Here is a 27,061-nt window from a genome sequence, read left to right as displayed (position 1 = left end):
TATTGTGCCTCCAGTGGTCTTTATTCCTTTAAAAAAGGCCAGCAGTGAGAATTTTCTGTAGTTTAATACATACTAGTTCCTGTTTAGTAATCACAAATAATCCACAGTGATAAATAACTATGGCTTATTTTTCTTCCCACAATGCAGTCTATGAATAAAATATTGGTGGATTGATACAAAAAACGTGAAACGTCTGAATTTCATTGTTAGAAGTATATTAATCAGAATTTTTTCTTAAATATTTTCAAGAAACTCTCTTAAAATTTAATTTGTTGTGTACTTAAAAAAATCAGGTACAACTGAAGAACAGATTAGAGTCCAAACTATCAGAAAATTCATTCTGTTACGCAATTTTGGACACACATGGTATTTTTAGGCGCACAAGAAAGAAGTTGAATTTCTGTCTTCAGAAGATGTGCCTTAAGGATCATTTCAGTTGCACTGCCAGACACAGCATTCCCACATTTGGATGTAGCACCTGCAGAGAAGGCATTTTCTCTTTGGCAGCTGTTGGCACCGTACTTACGTTGGTGACCACGGCCAGAATGGCGATGCCCTGCAGGATGGGCTGCCAGGCACCAATGTCCTGTGCCTTCTGGGGAACCATGCGCCTGAACTGCGTTGTCAGCTTCCAGGCGTCCAGCCGGATCTCCAGCATGTTGTTAATCAGAGCCAGGAGAGGAGCCAGGGGGAACGACGCCACAAACAGGGTCACAAAGCCAAACTGGATCACTGTGAAAGGGAGAGGTTCCATGCATTGGTGAGGCTTTCTTTCCCTGGAGATAAGCAAGTGTAGCATGTAGAGTTTATATATTCCAAATTCAGGTGGGAGAAACAAGAAAGTGTAGCTGGGTTCCTAGTGAATCTTTTGGATGAGAAAATAGTAGCACAACAGTACTGGAAAAACCTGCTAGCTGAAGGGGACAGGAAAATACTACAGATCACAACACAGCATGAGGAACTATTCTGGGTATTCAGATATCCATTTCTTTCTGACATCTTTATCATGAAGACCTGGAAATCTCATGACTATCTGTCTCCATACTGAACTGGAAGGCCCAAACCAACAATCATCTTACTGGTGTCTGGGTGCTGCCTTAAGCACACTGGCAATGTTGTCACAGAATGGATGGTGGCAACAAGCCAGCCATGGCCTGCCAGCTCCCCAGTTACCAGCAATGAGTCCTGGTGACTGCAGAGCTCCAGCAGAGCAGTGTGACACAGGGCTCTGCTGTGCAGCACCAGAACATGACAGGGGTCTGCCCTCTGAATGCATTTCCCACAGGATTAGGCAAGGAAGCAGCAGTACTCCTCCTTGTACAATCACATGCTGCTTCCTCGTTATAAAATGGATTAAGGCTTAGCTACTTAATAAAAGCTTGTAAAACCATCTGTAATGGCTCAATCAAAACTTGTCTCAGAAAACATTAATGTCTCCTCTGTCCACCATATTCAGCATTATTTGTGTGAAGATTTTCTTTAGAATGTGTTTGTATCCAGCAGTGGTAGTGAATCCAGACTGAACTGGTCCTTACCCATTTCAAGATACTCATAAAATAGTCCAAGTTTTCCAATGGGTTGGAGGTGGTAGTCATGTTCCCAGCGTGGAACAACTTTTTCTGATTTAGCAGCTGCAGAATATCTTCCAATTAGATTCTTGACCAAACTATCAGACAGGGAGGAAAAGAACACTAACATTGTTAAAAGAACCTAAAAAGCTCAGTAAATGCAAAAGAAAAAAAAAAGGAAAAAAAAGAGAAGAAAAAAAGCCATTTCTGCTTTTATATTTCTGCTGTAGGTTTAAACAATGGATTTATTTATTTATGAATTATTCAAAACTTTCTTCCTAAGAAAGGCAACTTTTGTTGCCTTATCCTTAAAGTGGGTTTTTACAAGCCATAAATAAGAGTGTAAATATACCAGAATCACAGTGATTTATATCTACTAAATGAGTTAAAATAGAAACTTATACATGACTTTTAAAATCCCAATGTATAACAACAAATCATTCCAATCAATAATAAGCGAGTCTTCAGTTTAATATTGTCATAGCTTTTATTACCTCAGTTTTGAATATTCAGCCTGAAACATATTGAGTTTGACTTGCAGAGGAAGGAAGAATTTCTGATTAGAATTAAAATCAGTTAAAACAAGAGAGACAGGAGCCCAGACTACCAGACCAAAAAAGACTCCAAGAACAAGTCTTATTCTTTCAGAATACAATATGCACTTACCAAACTCAGTGACCAAATGTCTGAAGGCATCAAGCAAAACAGTATTTTTCAACTATGAAAGAGCAGATTACTGAATAGTTTGAACTTACGGAACAAGCACTTCTTGAATATTGTTCCAGATAGCTTTCCCTCCCACTATGATGGCAAGCTGGGTTGTGAGCTCAAGGAGACATCCACCTGGATCACACTGAAGGTTGGGAGAGACAGGAAATTTTTTTTGAGTTTAGGTAACTTTTCAGGCATGAATGAAGCATTTTAAATGATGCATCCCTGATTTATTATAACAACATTACTGAAAGCAATCAAAGAAGACTGTCTAGGCAAACTGTTCCAGCAAGATGTGGAAAAGCCAAATCCAGGCCACATATGGTAGGCTGACAGAATACCAGTGAAAGAGTGAAATACCAGGTGAAGTCATGCAGCTCTGTGCTATCACCAGGTCAGGGTCACCCAGCAAAATAGGAATCCTTCTACTGATACTCTCTCCCTTCTGTGTGCCCAGTCATAGACTGTAGGACCATGGTAAAATACAGTTTTCTGGGTATGTGTAATACATTTCTAAGCCCAGCTGGTCTTGTGTCACATTCTTTTATGCTAGGAGTTAGTAAGGAAATAATTACCTTGGGAGGCAGTCACTTTTAAACCCTAATGTTAAATATGTACAACTATGTTTTACTTTATACACTCCAAACTGCAGCACAATACCTGGACTAATTATGAATTCTGCATTCTTACCTCTTCATTGCGATACTTTCCCAGCCAATAAACTGGACTTCCAGGGTGACCTACAAATTTACCCTTAAAGAAAGCTATGTAGAAGCATGAAGAATAGTAGTTGACAAACTGGAACAAGAACATCTTTGTGGTCAGACTGTTTTCATAATCAGTTTGTGTCCTTGGAAGTTCTGCAACGAAAGAAAAGTAAATAAATTTTAAAAACCCCAACCCAAACGACAAGTAACCTACAAGCTGTTCTAGAGCCTCAGCTGCAAAGTATCTGTACACCTCATATTCCTTTATATCACTGAGAGCATTATCATTTAGATTGTACCTAATCCCCATGTATACTGTAACCATTATATAATTCTAAAACTGTTGCAAAAGAAAATAACTTGTTCCCTGACGATAAAGAAAGAGAAGAAGCAAAAATTCTAATAACTCAGGGGAAGAAAAAGCACCCAAATCCAACAGACTCGACAAAAATGCAAATGTAACACTTTGAACTGGTGAAACAGTATTAAGTAAAAATACCACACTACTTCATGCATCCAAAGTAAAATAGCTACTTTAATGTTGATGGCCTGGATATAGAGAATAATATTATTTGTGACTGTTTATCTATTTAAGAACATCAGAGTGGTATGTAGCTTTGAAATGGTGATCTTAGTTCACTTATTTAGAAGAAAATAGCTATTTTCCCCAGAAACAAAAGCTAATATAATTGATCTGTTTTCATAAAGCTTGGTTGTTGTAGTAATTTTCTTTGCTTTGTATGTTTCACAAGCACAAAACTGTAAATAATCGATCTTTCATGCTGCCTATGTAAGGCAAAGAGCTGAATATCATATTTCTCTGATATTGAGAAAATCTATACTGGAAAATTTCTAGGAGATATTGTGTGATTTTGTGGGAAAATTCTGAAAGGTGTGGTACAGGTGTTCACCTATTGTAATACCTACTATACATATAAATGCTATTTTTTTCTAGCTATTTTCCCCCAGGTTTCCATCTGAGAAATGAGATTTCTCAGAGCAGCAGCATACCAAAGTCAGTGATCAGGATTGCCACTTTTTCGTAGATGATGTTGAGGATCATAATGACAACAAAGCTGATGAGGGAAGCGGTTACTGACGTGGCCGTCTGTGGAGTCAGGTACTTGCGGATGGCCTCCGTTCCATTGATGTGCTGTGACAACTTTGAAGAGAACGCCAGGAAAACTGAGAGCCTGTAGACAATGATTCCAACAACTGAAGCAATAATCAAAAGGATCTGCCAAGGGAATGCAAGAAAGATGTTCGTGTTCAACCACTGGCGTTAGGAAAAAGTGAGTTCAAAACACTTTTTATGATAGGCAAAAGGAAAGCAATTTTGTGCCTGTCATTCCATTCCAAGAGGATGATAAAATAAGATACAAAGCAATAAATAGAGAAAAGTATTTTTTTCGTGTAGCATAGTAAATCTGCAGGAAGGAAAAGAGATGGTCTGTTTTATGACTAATAACAAGGGTTTTTACTGATGTAAGCCAATATAACAAGAAGTGTAATCAAATCTTGCACCTCGAGGCATGTGATGGGAGAAAAATCTTCATATTGGACAATTGGCAGGATGGTAAATGTACTAGCCAGTCTTACATTGATTATGGAAGGGGCTGCACCTTCCCTTCCACATGATACTATTACAGACTACAGACCCCTCCAAGGAATAGAAAAGATTTAAGTCATGTAGTCTGCAGGAATTGCAGTAATGATCCAGGCACCCTATCTTGCTTGCCATCTCCTCTTTCTGTGTCTCTTCCTGCTTTTATTTTTTGCTAGTTCTCTAGCTACAAACTGCCATGAACTACCTTCCCTGACCCCGCACACAGTAACTGCGCCATAACACAAGCGACAAACCCAGAACAAATCTCTTCCCTCCAACATGAAGTCTGGCCTATTTAAATCCAACTGCAAATCGGTATCCTTTCCTTTGTGTTTCAAGTGTGTCAGTGCTGAGGCTCTCCTGGGCTGCCAGACACCACTCTATCTCCTCTCTGCATCCTATCACTGAGAATGTGGTCTTTTCCAGCTGCTATTTGTACTATGGATGAGGACCATGCTAAAACACAGAGCTTTGCAAGGCAATCTCTCTGGGCCTGCTCATTGTGTTATATATTGTGTCATGGTTGACTGGACTGCTTTCAAGGTTTAGTTTTAATTAAAGTAGCAGCTCTGGAAGATTAAAGAGCGCCCAGCTTTGCTCTGTTAAGTGAAACACAAAACCTGAAAGAGGTCATGGACTGTGAGACACAATATGGAAGAACACAGCTGGAACAAATCAGACAGAAACTAGCAAGGAGGAGAGCATATAAACCAAAGTCTTCCCCTTACTGCGCCCCTAAAAGCAAAGGCATTTGTCTTCAAATAATGAAGGAAAAATCAATGGACCACCTTCACAAGCATAACTCACAAGCTACAGCTGCAGGATATTTTGATACTGTATGCTAATGACTATTGGGTGACAACAGCTACCTTCTCCATGTGGGTCCATAGCTTATGGGCTTGATTCATGAGATGGAAATCCAGCTGAACCTGTTCCATTCTCATTTTTTGTTCAGTTCAGGAGGACAGTTACTAGAAAAGTGAATTTATGAGGGGAAAGAATAAGATAAGAACTTTACCCAGAAGAAGATGGCACTTGTACAGAAAGTCATCCGTATGCACTTCCCACATGCAGTGTAGGGCACATGTTCTTCTTGCTGTAAAAGATTAGGAAGCAGATCAAGAAAGCACAAAATCTTCTTTCTTTTTTTTCTTTTTTTATTTTTTTTGTGTGTGTGCTCCAATTGAACTCTTTATTATACTGAGGGCAGAAATAAAGGAAAAAAGTACCTTGTTTTGTTTCCTGGAAACTCAACATTTATTCACGATTTCAGAAGTCTTGCCTGATTACAGGTGCCTTTTTTGCTGCCCCTTCTAAGACAAAAATGACTTCCATAGAGGTAGTGGGTCTTCAGATCTTATTGACTTCAGCCATTACAGGGTGCATAGTCCTTTTGCATGGACCCATCCTTCCTGGCTGATCATGGCATCCAAGGTCATTATTTTTCAAAATTCAATGGCTAAATTTAGCAGACACTAAAAATTTTAGTCCTTGATCTCTGTATTTCTCAATGTATTCCATATGAAGAATGGGATGGCTTCCCCAAGGAAAATGACTACCTCAATGTGGTACTGTGAAAATTCACTTAGTCTTTAAAGAATCTCTGAGGATCAAAATAAAATATTTTAGCATATTCTTCACTCTTTGAACTGTCTGAAAGGAACTTTCTAGCTATGACTTTATATATTCAAGGTGGCATAGGTTTATAAGCTTTTAAACAGCATGAGTTTTTTGATAGCACAATATATAAAAAAGAAGATCTATATAGGATACTTTCAACGATGGCAGTTAATTTTGAAACTTTTCAAGTGCCCTCTAAATAAACATTACGATAATGTGGATGGAATGTGAAAGCAGTGCAAATGATTAGACAAAAGACAGAGTAATCTATCGACAGAGAATAATAAAAAGTGAAACTGAACTTGAGTAAGCTGCCAAATATAAAACTATTGAAATGTATAATAAATAGAAATCTAAACTAAGATCCTCATAAATATGAATCCTCTGTCATTGAAATGAGGTTTATCCTTGTCTTTGCAAGTTTGTTGTTATTAATCATAATTTCATCCATATGCACTTAGCAACAATAGCTATTTATACATTTTTCAAATAGAAACATCTTTGGTTAAAAAACATTCCTGGCATAATATCTAATAATGTATTGTTTCCCTTTATTCACCTTTTTTTTTCCTTGATGCATTCCTAGGTAAAGATAGCAAATGCTCTGTGATCTTGGCCTCTGGCAGCAACAATTAATAATTTCTTGGGGGATTTAATAAAGTAGACTTAGTCTTCTAAGCTGGGGATGATGCCTACTTCTGTTTATTTAAGACAGAGGAACTCAGCAGTGCAATGTCCTCAAACAGGCAACTACTTTAAAGTGCTTTCAGTTAGATTTCAATTCCCTCTCCCTGCATCTGTACTTTATCAAGTCACTGTTTTCAGACCAGCTTATCAATTTGAGGCACTGTTGATTTATAAAGCTCCAGTCCTGATTCATTTTCATAGTGTCTGCTCACAGCATGCCCACACCAGTTGTCAGAATATTCCTTACCTGTGTGATTTCATTCATCACTACGTGAGTGCAGCGAGCTTCGTATTCCGGGCGAACTTGCTCTTCTTGCTCCAAGTACTCAACCGTGTCCCATTCATACTCCAGCTCAGCCTGCCGTCGCTTCCAGAACTCCAGGAAAAAGGTAACTATCCAAATGATAAACAAAATGAGCAATACCACCATGTGAGTACTGGATATATATGTTACAGCGCCTCTGGGCTATGACACATGGCTCAGTATTCCATACAACTTTTCACAGACATGGAATAAAGCCTTTATTGGCTAATGCAATGGGTGAAAACAAGTGGATCTACTCCTATATGCAATTATGATTTTGGATGTATATGTATTTTAATATGAGAAACCTGAGGTAAATGGTGGTGTAACCACATGCTAAAGAATGTATATACTCTATTTATGTCTTTTCTTTCTGCCGAAGGCCAAAATATGAGCACTTTGGATTTTATATTACAGACCACTTTGGAAAAGTTTAATATGGGATACTTAAGAAACTAAATTGTTTGGATATGTGAAGAAAAAATGCTGGAAAGTGCAGACTTCTAGAAAAATTAAACTCAGTATGCGAAAAATTGTCACAGGGAAGAGCTCATGCTCATTCACACTGCAATTTTTGTGTCGACAAGTTACAAAGTTAACTTTGTAGACTACAAAACCAATGTTTGTTCAGGTAAAACTGCTTAAATACAGCTGTCTTTCCTGCTCTGCTAGCACAAACCTGAAGAGACTGCAGCTCTTTTGTATGGCATGGAGCTTAGAAACTCCCTGGGCTGGGCCAGCTGTTTCCCTGGACTGTGCTCCTGCAGCTGGAAGTGCTGAGGGATCAGGTACGCAGATGCCTCAATGGTAATGGTTGAACATGAATCCAGCCAAATTCATGACCTTGTCCCAAGACATTACACAGGCAGATCTGGCAGCAGAGGCAATGACAAACCCAGATGGGAAGGCTGGGAGGAGCTCAGGATGCTGGGTGTCAGTACCATCCTCCCTGGCACACACCTGGATGCTTCTTTCTTGGAGAGGGTGCAGTCTCAGATTAAATGAGTGGTGTGGCTCTGCAGCACTGTTTCCAGGAGGAATAGTATCCAATCACTTCACTTTCATTGCTCTCATTGTCTGGGAGTAATTAACTCTACAATTTGGGGTTTTTTTTTTACTAGTTTGGCCCCTCATTCTGAATGATGAAACCTCAGCAGCATGCAGTTACAAGCCCAAACATTATGTCTAAAATCAGGTGTGGTTGAAAAATCCCAAACTGAAACATTTGAAAGCCAGGAAACTCCATGGGCTGGGCGGTGAGATGACCTTGGCGTCTGCAAACACAGAACTCCAGAAAACCCTGCTCCCCTGATTACTCAGGGGCCACTTTCACAACTTCTCCTCCCCTTCGTGCTTAGAAGCAGCAAGGACACTGCAAGCAGAGGACCAGAGGATCTCATCTGCTTTCTCCTGCAGAACAAGGACATTAGTCTTCCATAAACCTTTAATTGCTGCCCAGCCCAAATCACAGGAATCTACAGGCCATACTTATTTGTTCCAGCTGCAAATTCAGCTGCTGCTATAGAGCCCAGAAGTGCAGGGACTCCTTCTGTGATGATGTGCTAACTGTGACAGAAGAGCACATAACACAGGGACAACTCACCCAGCCCCCTGTTAGCTGTGCTGTGTCTTTTAGAGCGGGAAAGGAGCTCCTGCTGGATTTGCCATTTTCCTTTTATCTTGAAGCAAGATTGTTTCAACAGTGGAAACACATGACATTTCAGAATCAGGAGATCAAAGCAGTCATTTCATGTCCTTTTGAATGGTGTCCCCTTTTGTGTGCCCCCCAACACTGTCCTTCAGGCTGGCCCAGGTATTCTGCCTCTGAAGCTGTGTCACCAAGGTCTGGGAAGAGGTGCCTCCATTAGAGAACATTTCTTGGCTTATCTGACCTCGCTCAGGGAGGGGATCCAGGAATGGCAGCAAGTGAAGTGGAAGCTGCCTCTTGTTCATGACCTTTGCCAATCTAGTCTTACCAGCAAAGTGAGAATTGGCACAGCATTCATGTATAAAAAGGGCTAACTCCTGAGGCCAAATTCCCTGGTGTTTTATAGTGCTTTAAGAGTTTTGAAGGGAATACACACAAGAAAATATGCTCTTATTAGAAGTGTATTGATGATAAAGATGCAATAATATAGCTAAGAGTCCAGTATTAATTTTAATTGGTTTGGACAAGGAGGTCTAAAAAAGTAATAGAGCAAGATGAAGATTACAGCTGGAATTTCACCAGGCCCATGGGTCATTTGGATTCAGTACAATTTTGGCTGAGTTTCTGTAATATAATTCACCTCTTTATATAGTGGACTTGCAACAAGAATACTAATAGACCTTGCAGGCATCTCTATAACCATGAAGCTTAACTTTGTAATTATTGCTCCTGGAACCATTCTTCAAAACAGGAAACACAATTTTAATTAAAAACCAAATTGCCAATAAATTAACTCTTGATGTGATGGGAGAAGATTACATTAGTATCAAACTTCTAATAACTTTTAATTTAGTGAATTCCCTGCTGGTATTTTGACTTCAGCATATGTTTAGGGAAAAAACTTCCTTTTGAAGTTATTCATTTCATCTTACATTTCTTTGAAGCAAGAGTTATTTTGAAGCACTTTAGGTCATCATAGGGAAATGAAATAAAAATACAATATGTTTTACTAAGAAAGCAAATTTTTCATTCTTGTCAGCCTTTATATGAATTCAAAATACTACATGAGATACATTCTCTATAGCACCTGGTATGCAGACCTAACATGGAACTTCCACAATTACTGGATAAGACACTGCAATAAAAGCCAATCAACAAAGCTGCTAATATGAATAAAATAAACTGTTTCTGGGGAAATAAACCTTGCCTAATCTCTTGAATATAGCACCCAGTGTTTTCACCTGTGGGAAACATCCTGGTTTCATATATATTTTGTCTGCAAAAAAATTTAAACCTAGTGCTTGTAACCTGCTGTAACCTACTCCACTTTTTACAATCAGCTTCTTAAATAAAGACAGAAGGAAGGAAGAAATTCCTGGGAAATAGAACAAATTACTATTTTTCAATTGCATTGTGCAGTTACACTGCTGTTAATAGCACAAGCATCTCCACAAGGAAAACACCCCAGCTCCTCTGACAGACATACTTCAGCATGTGGCTGGCTCCTGCTGGATGAACATGTAGCAGTCTTAACCACCTCCCTCAGAATTTTCTTCAAGTCATCAAGACAGAGCAGATCCCAAAGACTAATTTTTAAGACTACAATTTTTGTTTGTTTATGGTATGTTCCTGTGAATGTGCTTGTTTTCTATGGAACTACTTTCCAGTGAATTCCTAACTCCTAGCAAATGAAGTCAGTGCAAATTTATCCTTGGCTGATGCTGGAGGCTTGGCCAAAATTAGATAACAAACCACAGTTGCTGAAACTGACTTACCCCATATTCCCATAAATACTGCAAACACCAGGGTTCCATAGCTATCAAATATACAGAGTTTCTGGAAAAGTGGAAAAGAAAAAAAAGTCTTAAAATATAACTGACCATTTTTATTCTTCTACACCAACACAGAACAGAACCCAGAAGCTGCTTACTGAAAATGCTGATTTTCACTTTTTATGTAGTTTCATAAACAACCCTTGTGGATAGTTGTTTCCTCAGTTTCTGTCCATGCACACCACTCTCCAGTAAATCAAGGAAATTAAATGCAAAGTTCAGAATTAAAAATAAAAGCCATATATGCATTATGAGGGATAGTAAAATGGTGTGCTATCAAACTTCCTTCCATCTGTTGCCTACTAAGAGGAAAAAAAGTGCTTCTGCTCTGAGAACTCAGGATAGAATTATGGATTTTTAGTACAGCCACTAAGGCCATGGGCACATCTGGTTCTCATAATCAGGATAACAAATAAGTTAGTTAGTAAAACCACACTCTGATGAAATACTTCTGTGGTCACTATCTCCCTTTTTTTTTCCATTATAGCCTTTTCCCTGCAATCTTATTTCTTTTACTGTGTAAGTATGCTGATGCAACACATAAAAGTTGGGCAAAATATTTTTGATGAATAGCTGAAAAATTGCAGTTTTGGGACTGAATCTAGAGAGTGGAATGATGAACAGCTAACATTAGCTTAGAGAGACAAGGTAATGGGGAAAGAAACTGAGGTTCCTTTTGACAGGAATAAAGAGCAGATAACAGGACATGGCTGTGTGACAGCTTCTGTCATAGCCAACACCAGCCTCTCCTTGTACCCATCTTCTCCTTGGCAACACGGATCAAATTCAAGGCATAGATCCAGATAACTTCTTCATGCAGGGAGGAGGCAGAAATTAGAAATGTCAAAACAAGCTTTAAATGTTTCCTTAGAAAAATTGATTCAGAGCTACTGAATCAAGGCTTGAACTGAATCTTTCCTTCCTTCGAAAAGAAGTACCCCCAAAAGAAACCAATTTTCAATTGAAATAACATTTTATTCTCCTATCAAATATCAGCAGCAATGTGAAGACTAAATTATTAATCTTAGATCAAGTTGGAGCAATTAATGTTGTTTTTACTTTTTGAAGTTAAGTCACTGTATCAAAAGGAACAACTATTTGCACATCTTTGGCAGTTCTGCAGGATGCTGATGGAGGACCAACATTGTTTTACATGTAGTACTAGAAAAAGTGCAACAAAGGTTCAAAAGTGTGTCTAGAAGCTGTAAATTTAGTTACCTTGGATGATTCACAAGTGATGGTGAGGTTCCAGTAGGTACATACTCTATCACACTGAGGGCACATTATGATGTTACCTCCTATGTTGGGGTCACATACTTCTTGGCTAAAAACAAAACTAGTCAGTGACTCAACAACACTAAATAATCCTTTAGTCCTTTTTCACACATGAAGACAGTGCAATAATCTCAGGGAATTGAGGAATAATTTACCAGTGATCTGCACTCCAGAATTCCACCCCTACCTTTGCCCTGGCAACATATCCCCATTTCCATTCATAGTCCTCATCTCAAAAATGGATACCCATAAGGAAAATAATTTCCATTCCTTGTACATGGTGGTAATTCTCAAAACTGCCCACACTAAAAATAAAACAGCTCTTAAAAGATCTCACTCTCTCCAGTAGGTAACAGCTGCACAGTTGCCTTCCAAGGTATCCTAAGCAGCTGAAGGCCCCTGTGCTGTTGCTCTTCCTATATTTTCCAAAATTAGAGGAAAGGAACTTTTAATGTCTTTGGGTATCTAGTGTAAGGATTACCACAGTGAAAATTATGTATTATGGCAATTTGTATTGACTTCCGATTGTAACTCTTTTCTTTGTGTTTCTACACTAGGTATGGTGAACCTCATGCAAAATAGAAATAAAATTATGAAATAGCAAACTCCCAGATGTCTATCACTGTAATGGTCCATGGATATTCATTAATCATCTAATATTTTATGCCTTTGTCTTCAAATCCACCATGGCAGTCATTCTCAGGCCCTTTAATTTTGCTTCCTTCATTAAGCAGTATCTTGCAAACCCTGCACTGTCCCCCTGTGTACAGGACTGATCCAAATTGTGTGTGATGCTAAACCAGGCCTGATCAGGTACCTCCATGTGCAGTTGTCCTTTGTCAGGCATCCATACAGAAAACAGCCAACTCCTACAACAGCAGCCACAGTCAGCATATTTGTGTAAAAGCCCAGCCAGGCAAAGTAGATGCCAATTTTCTCTCCATAGTATTTCCTGTGGAGGAGAAAGGTGTTGTTTCTTTTTTTTTTTTCTGAAATGCCAGTAAATTTGCATTTCTGTTTCAAATGGCTCTTCATTTCACACACATTTTATGCCAACCCATATTGTCATAGTCCTCTGGATTCAAGTTTGGGATTGCAGTAGTATTGCATGCTTTTGTAAAAGGATAGAAATGGGGGCAGGGGGGGAAAGGAAAAAGAGAAAAGATAACGGCTCGCAAAGAAAAATTAAGTGGTTGCCTTTTCATAAACCAGATTGTCATGAAACCAATCTCAAATTATGCTCCTGTGCATGAGCTGAGAGCTGATCTGGGTGTATGTATCTTCCCTCAGAACTGACCTGTGTTTCTGACTTCCCCAAAACCAGACCTATTATGTAGATTTCTCTTTTTCCCTGCATTAATCCAGTGCCAGTTACACACACCTGATGAAATCCAGGGGTTGCAGTTTGAAAATGTTTTTAGGATGAGCCCATTCTCTGTAGAGGAGATATCGTTCACTTGGACAGCTGGGATCAGTCGACAGGTGCCTAAAACTTGACTGCAAAACAGAACGAGCATGAGAAGACGGCACTAAAACCTAACCAGAGCAGCTCATCTCTCATCCCTACAGATGATCTCTATGCCACAAAGCTAGAGTCTGGAGTAGCTTTTAGACAGTCTTACTGCAAGCTAGGAAAAGGAGCAGCAGCTCTGGGAGCACACCAGGATTCAGGATAGAAGATTGTCAGAAAGGCATTGAATGCTAAAGCAAATGCTGTACATATGTGAGCTGAAAATAACAGGGACTCATCATGAACTTAATCTAAGCACATGTCAGCATCTTGGCACTTAGGAATAGAAAATAAAAAAGGATCCATTCTAATTAGAGAACAGGACTGAACTAAAATGGATTTTAAGTAGCTTTAACATGCTACACATGCTTTGCTTCAAAATAATACTGTATTAGAATACAGGCTGGAAAGACTGAGGGAAAATCCACGGCCTCTAGTCTCTCTTTTAAATTTAAAAGAGAGTTCACATGGAGATAATCTTTGTATTTCTTAGTAGGCTATTAAAAAAGCTATTTCAATAAAACCTGTTTTGTTTGAGACATTTTCCATTCTATACCTGTGATGCAACAACATGAGTAATGTTTGCAGAAATCTGCTACTTTTCATTTTCAGCATAGCTGTTATGTATAATTTCAACTGTATAAAAAGACAGTCATTAATTACTAGTCATACTGAGCCCAAATTCCCCATGGCATGATAGAAATATTCTGCAACGCAGGTTTTAAATCTTTAAAAGGAAACCTTAAAAATAGCTAGTCACAAATTATATGAATTCTATTCTGTAAATCTTTGATTACTTACAAGAAACATGGTTTGTCTTGATTCTGCCTTAAAAATTTCTTTGAAAACCTTGGAGGCCTCCTAAATATTTTAAGCCAAGTCCATGCAGCTGAAGCAGTTATCATTCCTGACCTCCCATGTTCTCAATGTCTCCTCGACAGAACACACCTTGGACACAGAATGGTGGCTCTGAGGGGGACAAGTTGGGATGCTGCAGTTATGCAATAGATAGAATACAGAAAATCAGCCCACAGTCTTTGCTCACTTTGCCTTCACAGCCTCACGTGGGGTTTTTCTTTGTCAAATATTCTGAAATCTGATTTTTTTCTCCTTGGTTTTTTTGGTGCTATTGCTAGCTTCAGTATACCAAACAATTTTCAGCATAAATTTCTTATCAAATTATGTAATTTTAAAAGCTTCAGAAGAGTAGCTGCAAAAGCTGTATTTTTTATTATGGTGAGGTGAAATTGAAACCAGTGAAGGTTTGCCCTGCAAGATTCTGATGAAACCTGTGAGGCATTGGACTGGCTGGGCAGAGTCTTCCTATAGAAACTTGAGTTTCATGCATGTATGCTGCAATGTTTGGGAACCCAGGGACTGTTTCTCACTGTGCAAAGCTTTCACACATCCTAAAATGAGATTTGTAGTCTACATCTTTATCAACAATGTTGATAGGAATTTTAATATTGGAAAATTGCATACTAACAAAACGTTGATTTAGGACTGATAATGTGTCATAGGAGCTATCTCTCAGTCCAGGTGCTTTACTGAAACACATCTCCCAGAAAATACAAGTCTAAGAACTCTCAAGTGAAATATATTGTTTTTCCTTTATAGAAATACACTTTTAACCAACAGTGCTTTGGAAGAAAATCTCTTTAGCAAAACCACATCCTATTCTTCTATGTAGATATAATACCAGTCCAGGAATAAGGCAATGAATAGTGCTTCTATCCTTTGATATGCCTAGAGGATATATATATAGCTAGATATAGTTCAGACCTCTAGATATAGTTCAGACCTCTATTTCAAAGTGTATTTTAGTTACAAGCACCAGGCTTACATCATGAAGGGGAAATGCTGCTTTGTAGATTCCAGTGTCCAGTAATTTGTTAATGCCAAACTTTTTCACATTATTTTTTGTCGCGTATTCCACACGAGACAGGATAAAATGAACCTGAAATTTAAAAAAAATATATTTTTGTGTCCTTGCAACCTGAAAGAAATCATATACAGCTATACCTGTATCAGCATATAATCAAGTTAAGAAAATTAATTGGACAGGGTGTACAATCCATTCAAATCCCTCCTTTAAATTCAGGTGGAAGAGAAATAGGATAAATGTAAGTAAAGTTTTCCTTCTGGATCACACAAGACTGTTGCATCCCAAACATTTTTAATTTTTTAGGATGTTCTAGTGAAGGTAATTGCATTGATTTAATAAAAGGAATAGTTTCTTTTTATGGGTATATGTTAGAAATACTCCATGGACTTACAATTCGGCTTCTAGTCGCAGGATTGAAAAATGTGTCTTTGTCTTGGATGTAGAAGTTGGACAAATGTTCCTTTTGAAAAGGGGCAGTGAAAAACTCTTGCTCAGGTTTGATGATATTTTCGTCCACCCTGAAGAGTCTGCTGAACCAGTTGAAAGCTGACTTTCGGGTTTTCAGGTCATTGTGTTGCAGGGGCAATTTGATGTGCATAACCTCGGCGTACGTGCACAGCACTTCCCAAGGTGCATGCACTTTCACAAAAATAAGTTTCTCATCCAAAACCTGAGATGAAAGAATATTGAAAATAAGTATGTAAGCGAAGAACTTCTCATTTTAGCAATTCTTGAACTCCCTAGACTTTCCTTCTCTTTACAGCTCAAAGATGACCTACTCAAAGTTGCATTCATTGTCCATCCCAGCAAATATATCATTGGATTCTGTAAAAGCGCTGATGTAAGGAAACACTCAAGCAATTGAAGGTATATAAAGGTATATAAAAAACAGTTAAATCTTCTCTTAATGCCTAATGTTTACATCTCTGCAAAGTACTTTACAAAGCAATTTAAGTGTAACACTTTGCCCATACAGGGTCATTAGGACTCTTTTTACTTGTAGTTTGACAGGGCAGGCATGGCTCCATGGCCAGCAACTCCCCAGCAGCTCAGCTACAACCCAGTGTGATGGGAACAGCCTAGGCACTCATGGGTACTCCTGGGCAACAAGAATTTAGAGAGAATGGGGAGAGGGAAAGGGAAATTGGATGAAACTGCTGAAAAAGACAGCATGGGGCAGTGGAATGCCCAAACCAGCAGCAGTATGCAGTGGGAGCCCTGACAGCCCCTCCTGCCTCCTGCCCACATGTGGCCTGTAGACCTACTGCTGCCCTGCATTAGTGAGTGTCAGCCACATGAAATTTCCTTAAGTAGCTCAGTGGCTCAGGGGCACTGGTCAGATATCTGATCCAGCCTGGGGAAATGTCCAGTTTCAAATGTTTTTCAGTCATAATCACAGCAGAGCTATTGAAGACTGCAACGTGTAAGTAGCAAACCAGGTCTGCAGCAGCTCTCCAGACAGCAAGCATTTACTTTTTTATGAATGTGAAGAACCAGACTGCATTCTTGGACATGCAGCAGGAGCCCTCACTGCAGACTAATAAATACTGTGATGCCATAGATTCTGAGTCTAATTTGGGAGGAAGGGGCAAAGTGACTATTTCTGAAGCTCACTATAGACTACCAGACAACAACAAATTTAGACTGGAAGTGAGTGTCCTGGAGAGGGAGACACAGATGGAGCACTGCAGCCCTGCAGGGTAGGAAGAAAGAGAAAGCATTCAGAGGGGCTCTAACCCTCCCTGCCAGAGACAGCAGCTCTGCAGCTGGTGTGCATTACCTCTGTGCTCTTGAACTGCCTGTAGGCGACATCACAGCCTTTTGAGAAAGGGTCACGCACTGCTCTTCTGGCAGGGGCATTTTGCCCCAGACACACACTAGCCTCCCACCTGTACTACACAGCCAGAGTATGGGAAGTACCTCTCTGCAGGGTACAGACAGTAATTTTTATCTTCCAAGCTCTGAGCAAACATGAGCTATGTAATCTCCCAGCTTCATGATGTAATCTTCCAGCTGCCCTTTTTTTATTTTGCAGAGGAAGGAGAAGACATAAGTTTAAAGAGATATGGCTTCAGATCTCAAAGACACTGCTAATGGAAGAAAGGTGGGCCTTTTTATCTTGAGAGGAGAGAAATCTTACAGTGAATTAATATATCCAGTTTCCTTAATCCCACAGGGGCAGCTGTGCTCTCAGAACAGCCATTCACACAGAGAATAGCACTCACCGACCTCGTCGCCTCTAGTTGCAAGCCATTGTTTATCAGGTTTGATTCATATACTTGTCTCTTCCTCTGTTAAAATATATTGAACACTGTCAAACATCTGTTCCAAATTTCACAAAAAATGTATGCATAGAAAAATGGAATTGCCTCCCAAAACCATTCTTATGTTATCTCTATAACACTTGATAGCTACTGTGGTGATACGTACAGCCCTACCTACTAATTAATCTGGGTCAGTTTTTTTGTCTAATTTGCAATATTGCCCTCAGATGCAATTGTGGAGAACTTATCCTCTCAGTTTCTGGTACTTTACAGAGGTGTAAGTGTGACTCAGATTTTGAAAATTTGTAAATCTACTACAAAATTTGTAAATTTTGATCTCTTTTGCCTTTAGTCACTAAGTGAACTACATAAATCTTCCTTTAGAAAGTCTCCATCTCAAATGCTTTCCACCCCACTTTCCTTCCAGAGACCTGTAACTTCATGCTTCTCTCACAGTAATCATATGCATTTACACAGTGGTTCAAACTGTAGTATCCCAATATATTTTAGTCCATGGACTACATCCCCAAAGGAAGAGAGCTGTAGCACTTGTAGAGTCAGTGGTGCTATTCCAGCAGCATTTAACGTCCCCAGAAGGACATAAACAGTTTTTCTCAGTAAAAATCAAATTTGTGGGCCATTTTAATTTCATTTCATAGTTACATAGTTACTTGGCAGATAGTGAGTTACAAAAAACCTGAAATGTCTTTCCAATCTTGAATCTGCTTCTCCATACAGATGACCTCCTCCCAAGAAACACAGAAATATCTCCTTTCCCCTCAAATGCAAAACATACAGCTCCATAAAGGATTTACAAGAAATTTTGACACTCCATGTGAAGCAATCAAATTTAAAAGCTATCTGCACCAACTGGGTAGTTTCTCAATGATTTATTTGCTTATGTGAGTCAAGGGTAGCCAGCTCTCCCTGAACTACAGACTGCATGTCAAAATACCAGCCTGGGTAATGGGGGGCACCTGTAGGCAGCTGGGGCTGGAAGCTCTTAAGTGAGCAGTTTGCTGGAAGAAGATGAATTTAATGCACTGGGGACTGAGAGCTTCATTCCTGTATCAGGTTAGACTAGGGCTGCAGTGAGGTTCTCAGAATGACTTGGGGAAATTACTTTTTCACTCTAAGATTCCTTTCATGCCACTGGTCAATTTCTTTGTTGATTAATATGTACTTAAAGGAATTGGCATCTCCCACTACAGGAACTTAAAGAAGAAGGACCCAGTGCTGTTTGTCATGTGGTTCTCTATAGCAATTCTAGTTGCCTGAAGATCTGTGCCCAGGATCCAGACCTGCTGCTACTGTGGATGACCAGAGTCAATGGACGACCCTCTCGATAAAGTCTTGGGAACTTTGATTGGTATGTAGAAAGTGGTCCTCAGGGCTAGACTCAAGGCTCACCCACTCTAGGGGCAAAAAGATGCCTCAACAAGTGGGTAAAAATCTTCAGAAGTTCCACAGGAACAGGTCAGATGTATACCTAAATAAGTTTCATCCAGTTCTTGAATATATTAAGAGGGTTATTAGTCCCCAAACAAGAAAATGCTATTTTTCCAAAACTCTAGCAAGTTTTGAAATTAATAATTATAGAACTGAATAACAATATGAACCTATTGCCTACCCCATTTATAGCTTGTTACTTCCCAGCTGCAGCAGCTGCATGTGAAAATGATCTCAATGGACTAATTTCATATTTTGTGAAAAAGCATTTTTCTTATCTGTTTTGGGTTTTCTGCCTTTTTATTCCAGTGAATATCACCTTCTACTTGAGTTAAGCACAAGAAGAGCCAAATATTTCAATCTGTTTTTTTTTTTTTTCTCTTATTAATACTTATCACTTGCTCCCTTATTCCTTGATTTTTTCAGGACAAAACCACAAACCCAGACTTTGATAGCACTCTTCATGGAGGGATCTCTCCAAGTCTCAGAAATTCACTTGGCTATTTGAGACAGTATAATGCTGTCTATATTTTTTCCTTGTATATATTTATGTGTGTGTGTGTGGTGTGTGTAATATAGACATTTATGATGTGTACATCTAATTATCTTTGTTGTACTAACAGCTCCAACTCAAAATCGCAAATGTGAATGAGTGTTTTTCTTGCAGTAATATATTTTCTTGCATTTTCAAGATATTCACTATCTATTTAATTGATAATAATGCTGTCCAGTCTCCTTTAAAGCTAAAGGTTTTCAGCCACCTTGGCTTCTAAGTAAACTATATAATGATTTCCTCTGCAATTTTTGTTTTATGAAAACTCAACTCTCTTACCAGTTCACTAATATATGTAGTACACAACACACAGGATTTGGTCACTCCAGTAAATCTTCTGCCATTTCATCCCCCCTCTTTGCTTCTTCCATGTTCACATGGTTGTTTCTAAAGCATGTGACTACTCAGTCACGAAAGTATTTCAACCCAAGTTCTGCTTTGTTCTAGCAAATAAAACAGGCAGGGAGCTAAATACCTGTTTGATTTTCTTTCTAAATAGCATAAAAATAGATGCAGAGCAGTTATGATTTCCAGAAGTCTAATACTATTTTAAAAAAGCTTTTAATCATATTCCTTTAATAATTGATTAGGCAAGAAGTCCCCAAAATTAATTTTGCCCTCAAGATCTTAGATGAATGTTGACAATATTAAGGTTTCTAATAATGCATAAATTCAAATAGTGAGAAACAAAGCCTCTGGGAGGCTTTGCTAATTAGGGGCTTTGCTATTTTATATAAATGATTGAATTATGTGTATAAAGATCTATGGAGGAGCTAGACTTTTACCCAGAGGAGTCTACAGTGGTTTTGTATTGACTGGGGAATACAGTCTATAGATATAACAGTTTATTAGGTTGGAAGGTGGAGACCATCCAGAGTTTATTTTAGTATCCAGCATTTTGTTGAGCTATCTGCAAGGCTAAGTTGCAATAATAAAGCAATCATGGTAATGCTGCTGATCTAAATCTGACATAGGTTTTGATGATTGACTGGCTAGTCAATAGACTAAGACAGCTAGGATGCATACTCATACACAGTCTTAAGAAAATGAAAGCAGATCATAAGTAAATGCCAAGTATTACAGACATGTGGAAGGGTCAGCTTTTGTGAGCTGCTTTTTCACCATGGTGCTTTCAATTTCTGGTGATTGTCTTGCCAAGTTGAGGAGATTCACAAGATTGTGGGTCTGGAAATTGGTAGCAGACCAGTAGCATTTTTCCCCCTGTGTGTTGTAAATGGTAGGGAAGACTTGCTTTGATTACAGTTACAGAAGAATTCCAACTCATATCTTTGCTAAGTTTTTTTTGTGCAAAGAGAAAAGTTCCCTACCACAGTATCCATGTGGGTTCAGGGGAAAAATCCTAACTTAAAAAGAGAGCTTGAATAGCCTCCTCTGCCTTACCTGACAGGCAACGGATAAATCACAGTCAGTAAGAGAAAGTACGTGGGGCCCAAAGCCTCCCCTATGGAAAACAGCTGAAGGAAGTGAAGAGGATGATTGTAACAATATTAGCTGCCTCACAGTTTCTTTGATGGTGTTTGGAAGCTTTCCTACAGGCCCAGCTGTCAGCATCAGAAAATAATTGATTGAGAAGCTCTGCTCTGTAAGCTTCTTTCCCTTATGTTTGAAGACACCCATACAAATGCAAAGCAGGACACGCTATGGAGAACAAGCCCCCAAAAATGCAAACCCAAAGAACTCCAAATACATATTTTCTGATATACCCTTTGATTTTAAGCCAGCTTCATGGTTTTTTGCAACCTGATCCGTGACCACACAGAACTGGTAATACTGCAGTCCAACCCTGCCCTCAACAACAGCTTCCAGTCACCCTGCTTGGAAAGACCCATTTCTGTCTTACAAATGGATGTAGTAGAGTAACTCCTCCTTCTATGTGTCTTCATATTCTTCTGTCATCCTTCCTTCCAAAGCAGTAAAATTTGGGTTTGTGGTTGCCTCAGGAGCAGAGGTTTTATTTCAGGGAGTTTCTGCTTCAAAACCAAGCCATCGAGCTGAGGCAGCTGTGGCTGCCCTCCTCCCAGTGCTGAAGGTCCCTTCCATCCTTATCAGACTTCCTGAGTAGGTTGGCTGAGCACACCACAGGCATGCAGAGCCTGTCATTCTCTACTGCCTCAAATCACTGCATAAAATGGCACAGAGATACCCTTTTACTGTAAACCCAAGTGCTGCTCTCTCACTGCAGGCTAAGCTGTGGGATAAGTATAATTCTTGTTTGAAAAGTTACCCAAGCTTATTTTTGTTCATGTTCATTCATTTTTGTTGTTGGTTTTTTTGTGTTTGTTTTTGGGGTTTTTTGTGGTTTTATTGTTGTTGGTCATCTGAACTAGACAAGTATAGAGGCAGGAACTGTTCATCATTTGCCTATGAAAACAAAATTCTCCAGCTCTGCTGAATTTCTCAGTAATATTGTACTTGAGAAACCCAACAAGATGTGTGTGATACTCTCCATGAGTGATAGTTTATTTCAATTTGGAAAAAAAAAAAATCCATCTATTTCTGAGAAGCACAGGTTCCTCCATGGCTGGAAATGAAGGTTTTTTCCCATATTCCAATTTAAATTACTGACAGTCTTTCTGTTTATTTCTGTTGAGGGGAAATAGATGGACTAAAATGATATTCTGCATTGATTTAACTCGAATTTACCTTTATGGCCATGATCCTTTGACTTTCAATAGTGAGCTCCTTGAGGACCTCAAGAGATGAAACTGGTATTTGGGAGCATTCCTGAAGAGACTGGTGATATTTAAATTCTACTCTGATGGTAAGCTATCCTGACAAATAGAGTACATAAATTGTAGATTTAAAAGATATGCTTTGAGCAAGAATTTCAATTACTTGCAAGGTACAGTTTCTGGAATCTTCTCCTGGCAGTCTCATTTTTGCTAGTGCTTACAAAATTAATTGTTATACCAACTTTAAAAAGTTTAAATTTGATTGGAGTTACATTTTTAAAACTTACCTACTAGCTTTTGGATGTATAAATTATGTTAGACACTTCCCTGAGGTTGTCATTTCATTAGTTTGACTTTGCCTACCCTAAACCAGATTTCAGAAACAGATGAAAATAAGAGAAGCCCTGTGGATCTCCAAGAGCTTCAGAATCCCATTTTTTTTTCCTTCTATCAAATCACACCCATGTTTTATTTCCTGCTGTCCTCTGAGCTATTTTTCCAATGCTGGACCATTCCATTACATTTATCCAATTATACAGGAAAAGAGCAGAAAGCCATTCAAATCCAATACAATGATACTCCCAGGATCTGAGTCTTGTCTTGCTGCAGAAGCACACGTGGATCTGTTTCTCTGAATCCGATCAATTGGATGCCTAGGTTGTGGCCTGATTTTTCAAATCCTTCTGTCTAAATTCAGTAAGAATTTAGGGACTCCTCCACAATCATAATGGGTCATAAAAAAACCCCACCCACTGCTGCATAGAAAACATTTCACTTCAGAAATCTACAGACATCCACTAATAATTTGTATTCTGAAGTGACTTCCACATCATACAATTGGGTGGGGTATTGTGTGTGTCAGACAGATTTTTTTCCCAGTGACAAATCTCTATATTTCAAAGACCTGTAACATTGCACACAACCAGCAGAAAACTTGCTCCTGACTCCAGTGATTTGAGGATGTCATCCTACAAGAGCAGACTTCACTGAATCTTCCATATTTCAGTAACCTGGAGTTTCCAGATTCTGTGCACAATAAAGCTCTGGATAATAGCTCTATAAAACTGTCAGGGAAGTCAAAGGAAGAGTGGCATGGGCAAGGAACTTATCCATGCTTAAAGCACCATGAATTAGACAAGATACTACTTATAAAATTTGGCATTTTCAGTTCATCATTGATCAGTGATGTATGCAGCATTTAAAACATTGTACATGGCAACATTCCTTATTTTGGTTGCATTTCATCATGAGGGTGGAAGTCATTTTTCTCAGAAAAAATTACAACCAACTAAAAAACAATGTCAGTAAAGACAAGCTATTAAATAGGTTTTATGCCAACATGGATGAAATCTGAGCGTGTCTTGGGCAGCATCAACCCCACACCATTCTGAGAACTGTGATAGGCCGAAGTGGTAATTTCCTTCCTGGAATTCTAAGGATGTAAAGCTTCACCATAAATGTATTCTTAATTTCAATCTCAGATATAAAGTATACGTGTACAGTCCCCCTGTTGCTTCAGCTTCTACTTATGCATGGAAATACTGGTTTTGGCTTCCTTCTGACAATCCCAGTCACCCCAGGCTCGTGTGTCACTCTCCTGGCTGTACTTCTGTCCATACAGGTTTTGTTGGCCACTTTGCTGTCAGGCTGCACAGCTTGTTCAGCTTGCTCTCCATGAAAACCACGGGGACCTCTTCCACAGAACTTTTCCCCAGCCACTTTGTCTTCCCCTTATCTGGTCACTTGTCTGATATGGTGTTGTCCTCACGTGTGTTGAGTGTAGGTAGATTGCTTCCTCTTCCTCAGCACACCACAGAGCCAACGTGGCTGCAGATCTTTGTGGAACTAAGACCTTGGAAAGTAAAGTTTTTATGCAAGCACTTACCCACAATTTCCTGGTCTAATTATTAATGGTTTCATTCTGGCTAATGTCTTAACATTAGCTGCACTGAAAATACTGCTCCACTGCTCACATTTAATTTCCATCACTACTTAGAAAAGATGCTCATTATATTTGTAATATATTTGGGCAATGGCCAAGTATTACAAACATAAATGTAAAATGCTAATTGATAAAAACAATTCTTTCCAAAGGGGCAGCTTTTTTCTCTAATTACCTCTTTCAATTAATTTATATTGCTGATCCTGTGATCATGTGTAATACAACATCCACCCACGGCAGGACTCCCTCAGACCCTACTAACGACATTCCTTATGGCTGTCCTGTTGGTGCCAACAACAACACTGTGTAATGAGGATCAACCAACTTAGCTACAGGCCTTTTTACTCCTACTCCTCTATTTCCTAACTGCAAATTATTATTTGTATATGAGCTGCTTTCAGTGATATCTTTGTCCCTGCCTGTCTCTACCATAGGCTGCTGCTGGAACATGGATTATTACTGAATCAGAGGAGGATGTGGGTGGGTGGGTGGGTGGGGGAGTGCAAATGCCAAGGGAACAGTCTCATGGATGCTCATTTCTCAGACGGTTCAGTAGCATGGCTGAGATTGTTTTTGTGAACCTGTGTGCCATAATGAATGTAGTCCTCTGATGAAATGATTAAAGAATAATACTTAATCTATTATTGTGCTTCATTGCTAAGGAGCTATGGAGCTGTGGATGCTAAGGAGCATCAAAAAGTCACTGGCTTGAGTCAGAAACTTTGCAAGGTCTCTAGCAAGGGTGAAAGTGCCAAGGGAAAGAACTGACGTGCAGTTATTTCCCTAAACAACTTAGCTATGTTTTCAGAATGTCAGCAGCTGTGTTCATAACTCTGATCTGGAGCAACTGGTCATCTGCCTCCTTTGGGTTCCTCTGAACACTCTGATTTTATTACCAAAGTCCATTAGGGGCCTAATTGAATCACTGTAGCTACAGAGGATTTTCCCAGTGTGAAGATCTTGGCATCTAACCTGACACCAGCATTTTCCTGCTCACATCTACTGAAGGGTGGCCTCCCAGGAGGATGCTCTGAGGTCACCAAGCACACACTGACAGACACGATGTGCAGTGCTCTGCCCACCTACACAGCAATCTAGTGGCTTGAGCCCTGTTCCCTGCTCAGTTTGATGGGCTTCGGTCCCTCAGTTCCCAAGAGTACGCTGAGCATAAGGCAGAGCACTTGCTGTTCTGGGCTAGGGCACTGTCCTTTCTGCCCACAGCTCTAACACCCAATATATGAAAAATAGCTCACCTTTTGCTTTTTACGATCACTCCTCCTATGAGTCATTTTTTTACTTTCATCTTCATACACCAAAACAAAGTCAATTCTTCTCTGCCCATCTTTGAAGAACAAGGAGTCAGGCTTCTCATCAAAATCCACCTGAAAGGCAGGTGGCATAGGTTAACATGAAGATCTTGCTAGTTCCTTACTTGCTTCCCTTTACACAGTATTTCACTGAACATAGAAACTCAACATAAATCAGCTTTGTGTAACAGGAAGCCCAAAATGACAACGTTGCACAGAGTAAAATGAAGAAAAATAAATTATCCAGAGAAATTTGTCAGGTCTCTGCATGACATCAAATCAACAGAACCTTGACCTAACTTTCTTCTTTAAAAATGGTACATTAGCTTTTCTTAATGAGAGAAGCACTGGGATGCAGAACCAGTACCAAATAATGCATCTGTCTAGTAATTTGTACACCATCATGGACATATCATTAGATAGTTTGTCTACAAAATTGCTGTTGCCTGATGGGAGTCTCAGAATTAGTGCATTCCCATCTGTTCCCTTACCTGAACAAATCTAAGCATCTCAGCAATTACCAAAAAAAAAAAAAAAAAAAAAAAGGTAGTTGTTTCAAGCATGCTTGTACTTAAACCCACCACTGCCAAGAGAACAAAGAACATGGTCAGAGCAGAGATGAGATCTCCAAACAGACACATATTATGTGGATTTATTTCTCATTTTATCTGCAACAACTCAGCAAGCAAAAACACATTGTTGTGGGCCACACATCCATCATGTTATAACAGATGCCAAAATCAAAAGTTTTAATATATCCATAAACCATTATCTAGTCCCTGGAGGAAAGTAGGATAGATTGTCATATCCACTAATAACATCTTAATGTGTTCTTTCATGCGTGAAACAATACAGATATTTTGGTGACAGGAAAACCTGAATGCTTGAATAATGATTTTGTTGTTTCTTAGAGTACTCTGGGGGCAATATCACACATTACCAACCCCCCCTTTAGGTAATATACAGCTGTAACGTTATCATGCTATGGAATGTGCACCAGCCTCTCAGGTACTTGGCCAAATCCATCCATGCTGTTAATGGGGGCGGTGCCACTGGAGTTGATAGATACCAAAAGCCTGAAGGGACTCAGCACAGCCTCAGAGACTGGAACATCTCCAAAGCTGGCAAGGCTCCCACACAGAACTGCAGAGGAGCCTTGGCCTCCAGCTGACTGGACATGGAGGGTTGGCCAAGCCAGGATCAGATTAGGAAAAATGACACAGAGTGATCTCTTGCATTTGTTGTGGATGCAGCAATGATTCCCAGATGTCCCACCCCTGGAATTCCCCTGTCAGTTCAGACCAGATTTCGTGACACATGCCAGGTCAGGTTTTGGAGGTCTAGGATGTCTGGTCCACCGAAAGACCACAGAAATGTGGTTACGGTGTCAGAAACCCCAGCAGTGCAGCCTGAAATGGTTGTTCTTCAACTGTGAAGAACCAAGAATGTCAGTCCTCAGTCAGGAACACCCAAGTTCCAGGGAGCATATAGTGTTTTAGG

General features: G+C 39.4%; 1 protein-coding gene across 2 annotated transcripts in view; it reads right to left on the bottom strand.

Moving 5' to 3' along the window:
• Positions 1-27,061, bottom strand: part of ANO6 (anoctamin 6) — a 69,799-nt gene that overhangs the window by 9,300 nt on the left and 33,438 nt on the right. For both annotated transcript variants that reach the window (XM_030238421.2, XM_050985764.1), the window contains 15 exons: positions 25,508-25,636; positions 17,579-17,644; positions 15,745-16,023; positions 15,312-15,425; positions 13,340-13,455; positions 12,776-12,910; positions 11,902-12,007; positions 10,627-10,687; positions 7,147-7,292; positions 5,611-5,688; positions 3,998-4,223; positions 2,970-3,139; positions 2,324-2,421; positions 1,536-1,666; positions 527-732 (listed from right to left, as the gene is read on the bottom strand). In XM_030238421.2, the coding sequence (XP_030094281.2) occupies positions 527-732; positions 1,536-1,666; positions 2,324-2,421; positions 2,970-3,139; positions 3,998-4,223; positions 5,611-5,688; positions 7,147-7,292; positions 10,627-10,687; positions 11,902-12,007; positions 12,776-12,910; positions 13,340-13,455; positions 15,312-15,425; positions 15,745-16,023; positions 17,579-17,644; positions 25,508-25,636 (2,061 nt within the window). The remainder of the gene's footprint in view (positions 1-526; positions 733-1,535; positions 1,667-2,323; positions 2,422-2,969; positions 3,140-3,997; positions 4,224-5,610; positions 5,689-7,146; positions 7,293-10,626; positions 10,688-11,901; positions 12,008-12,775; positions 12,911-13,339; positions 13,456-15,311; positions 15,426-15,744; positions 16,024-17,578; positions 17,645-25,507; positions 25,637-27,061) is intronic.

The sequence above is a fragment of the Serinus canaria genome, chromosome 1A, assembly GCF_022539315.1.
Source record: "Serinus canaria isolate serCan28SL12 chromosome 1A, serCan2020, whole genome shotgun sequence".
NCBI classification, from domain to species: domain Eukaryota; kingdom Metazoa; phylum Chordata; class Aves; order Passeriformes; family Fringillidae; genus Serinus; species Serinus canaria.
Note: the sequence above shows the minus strand (reverse complement) of the source record. Positions and strands in the feature narration are given on the sequence as shown.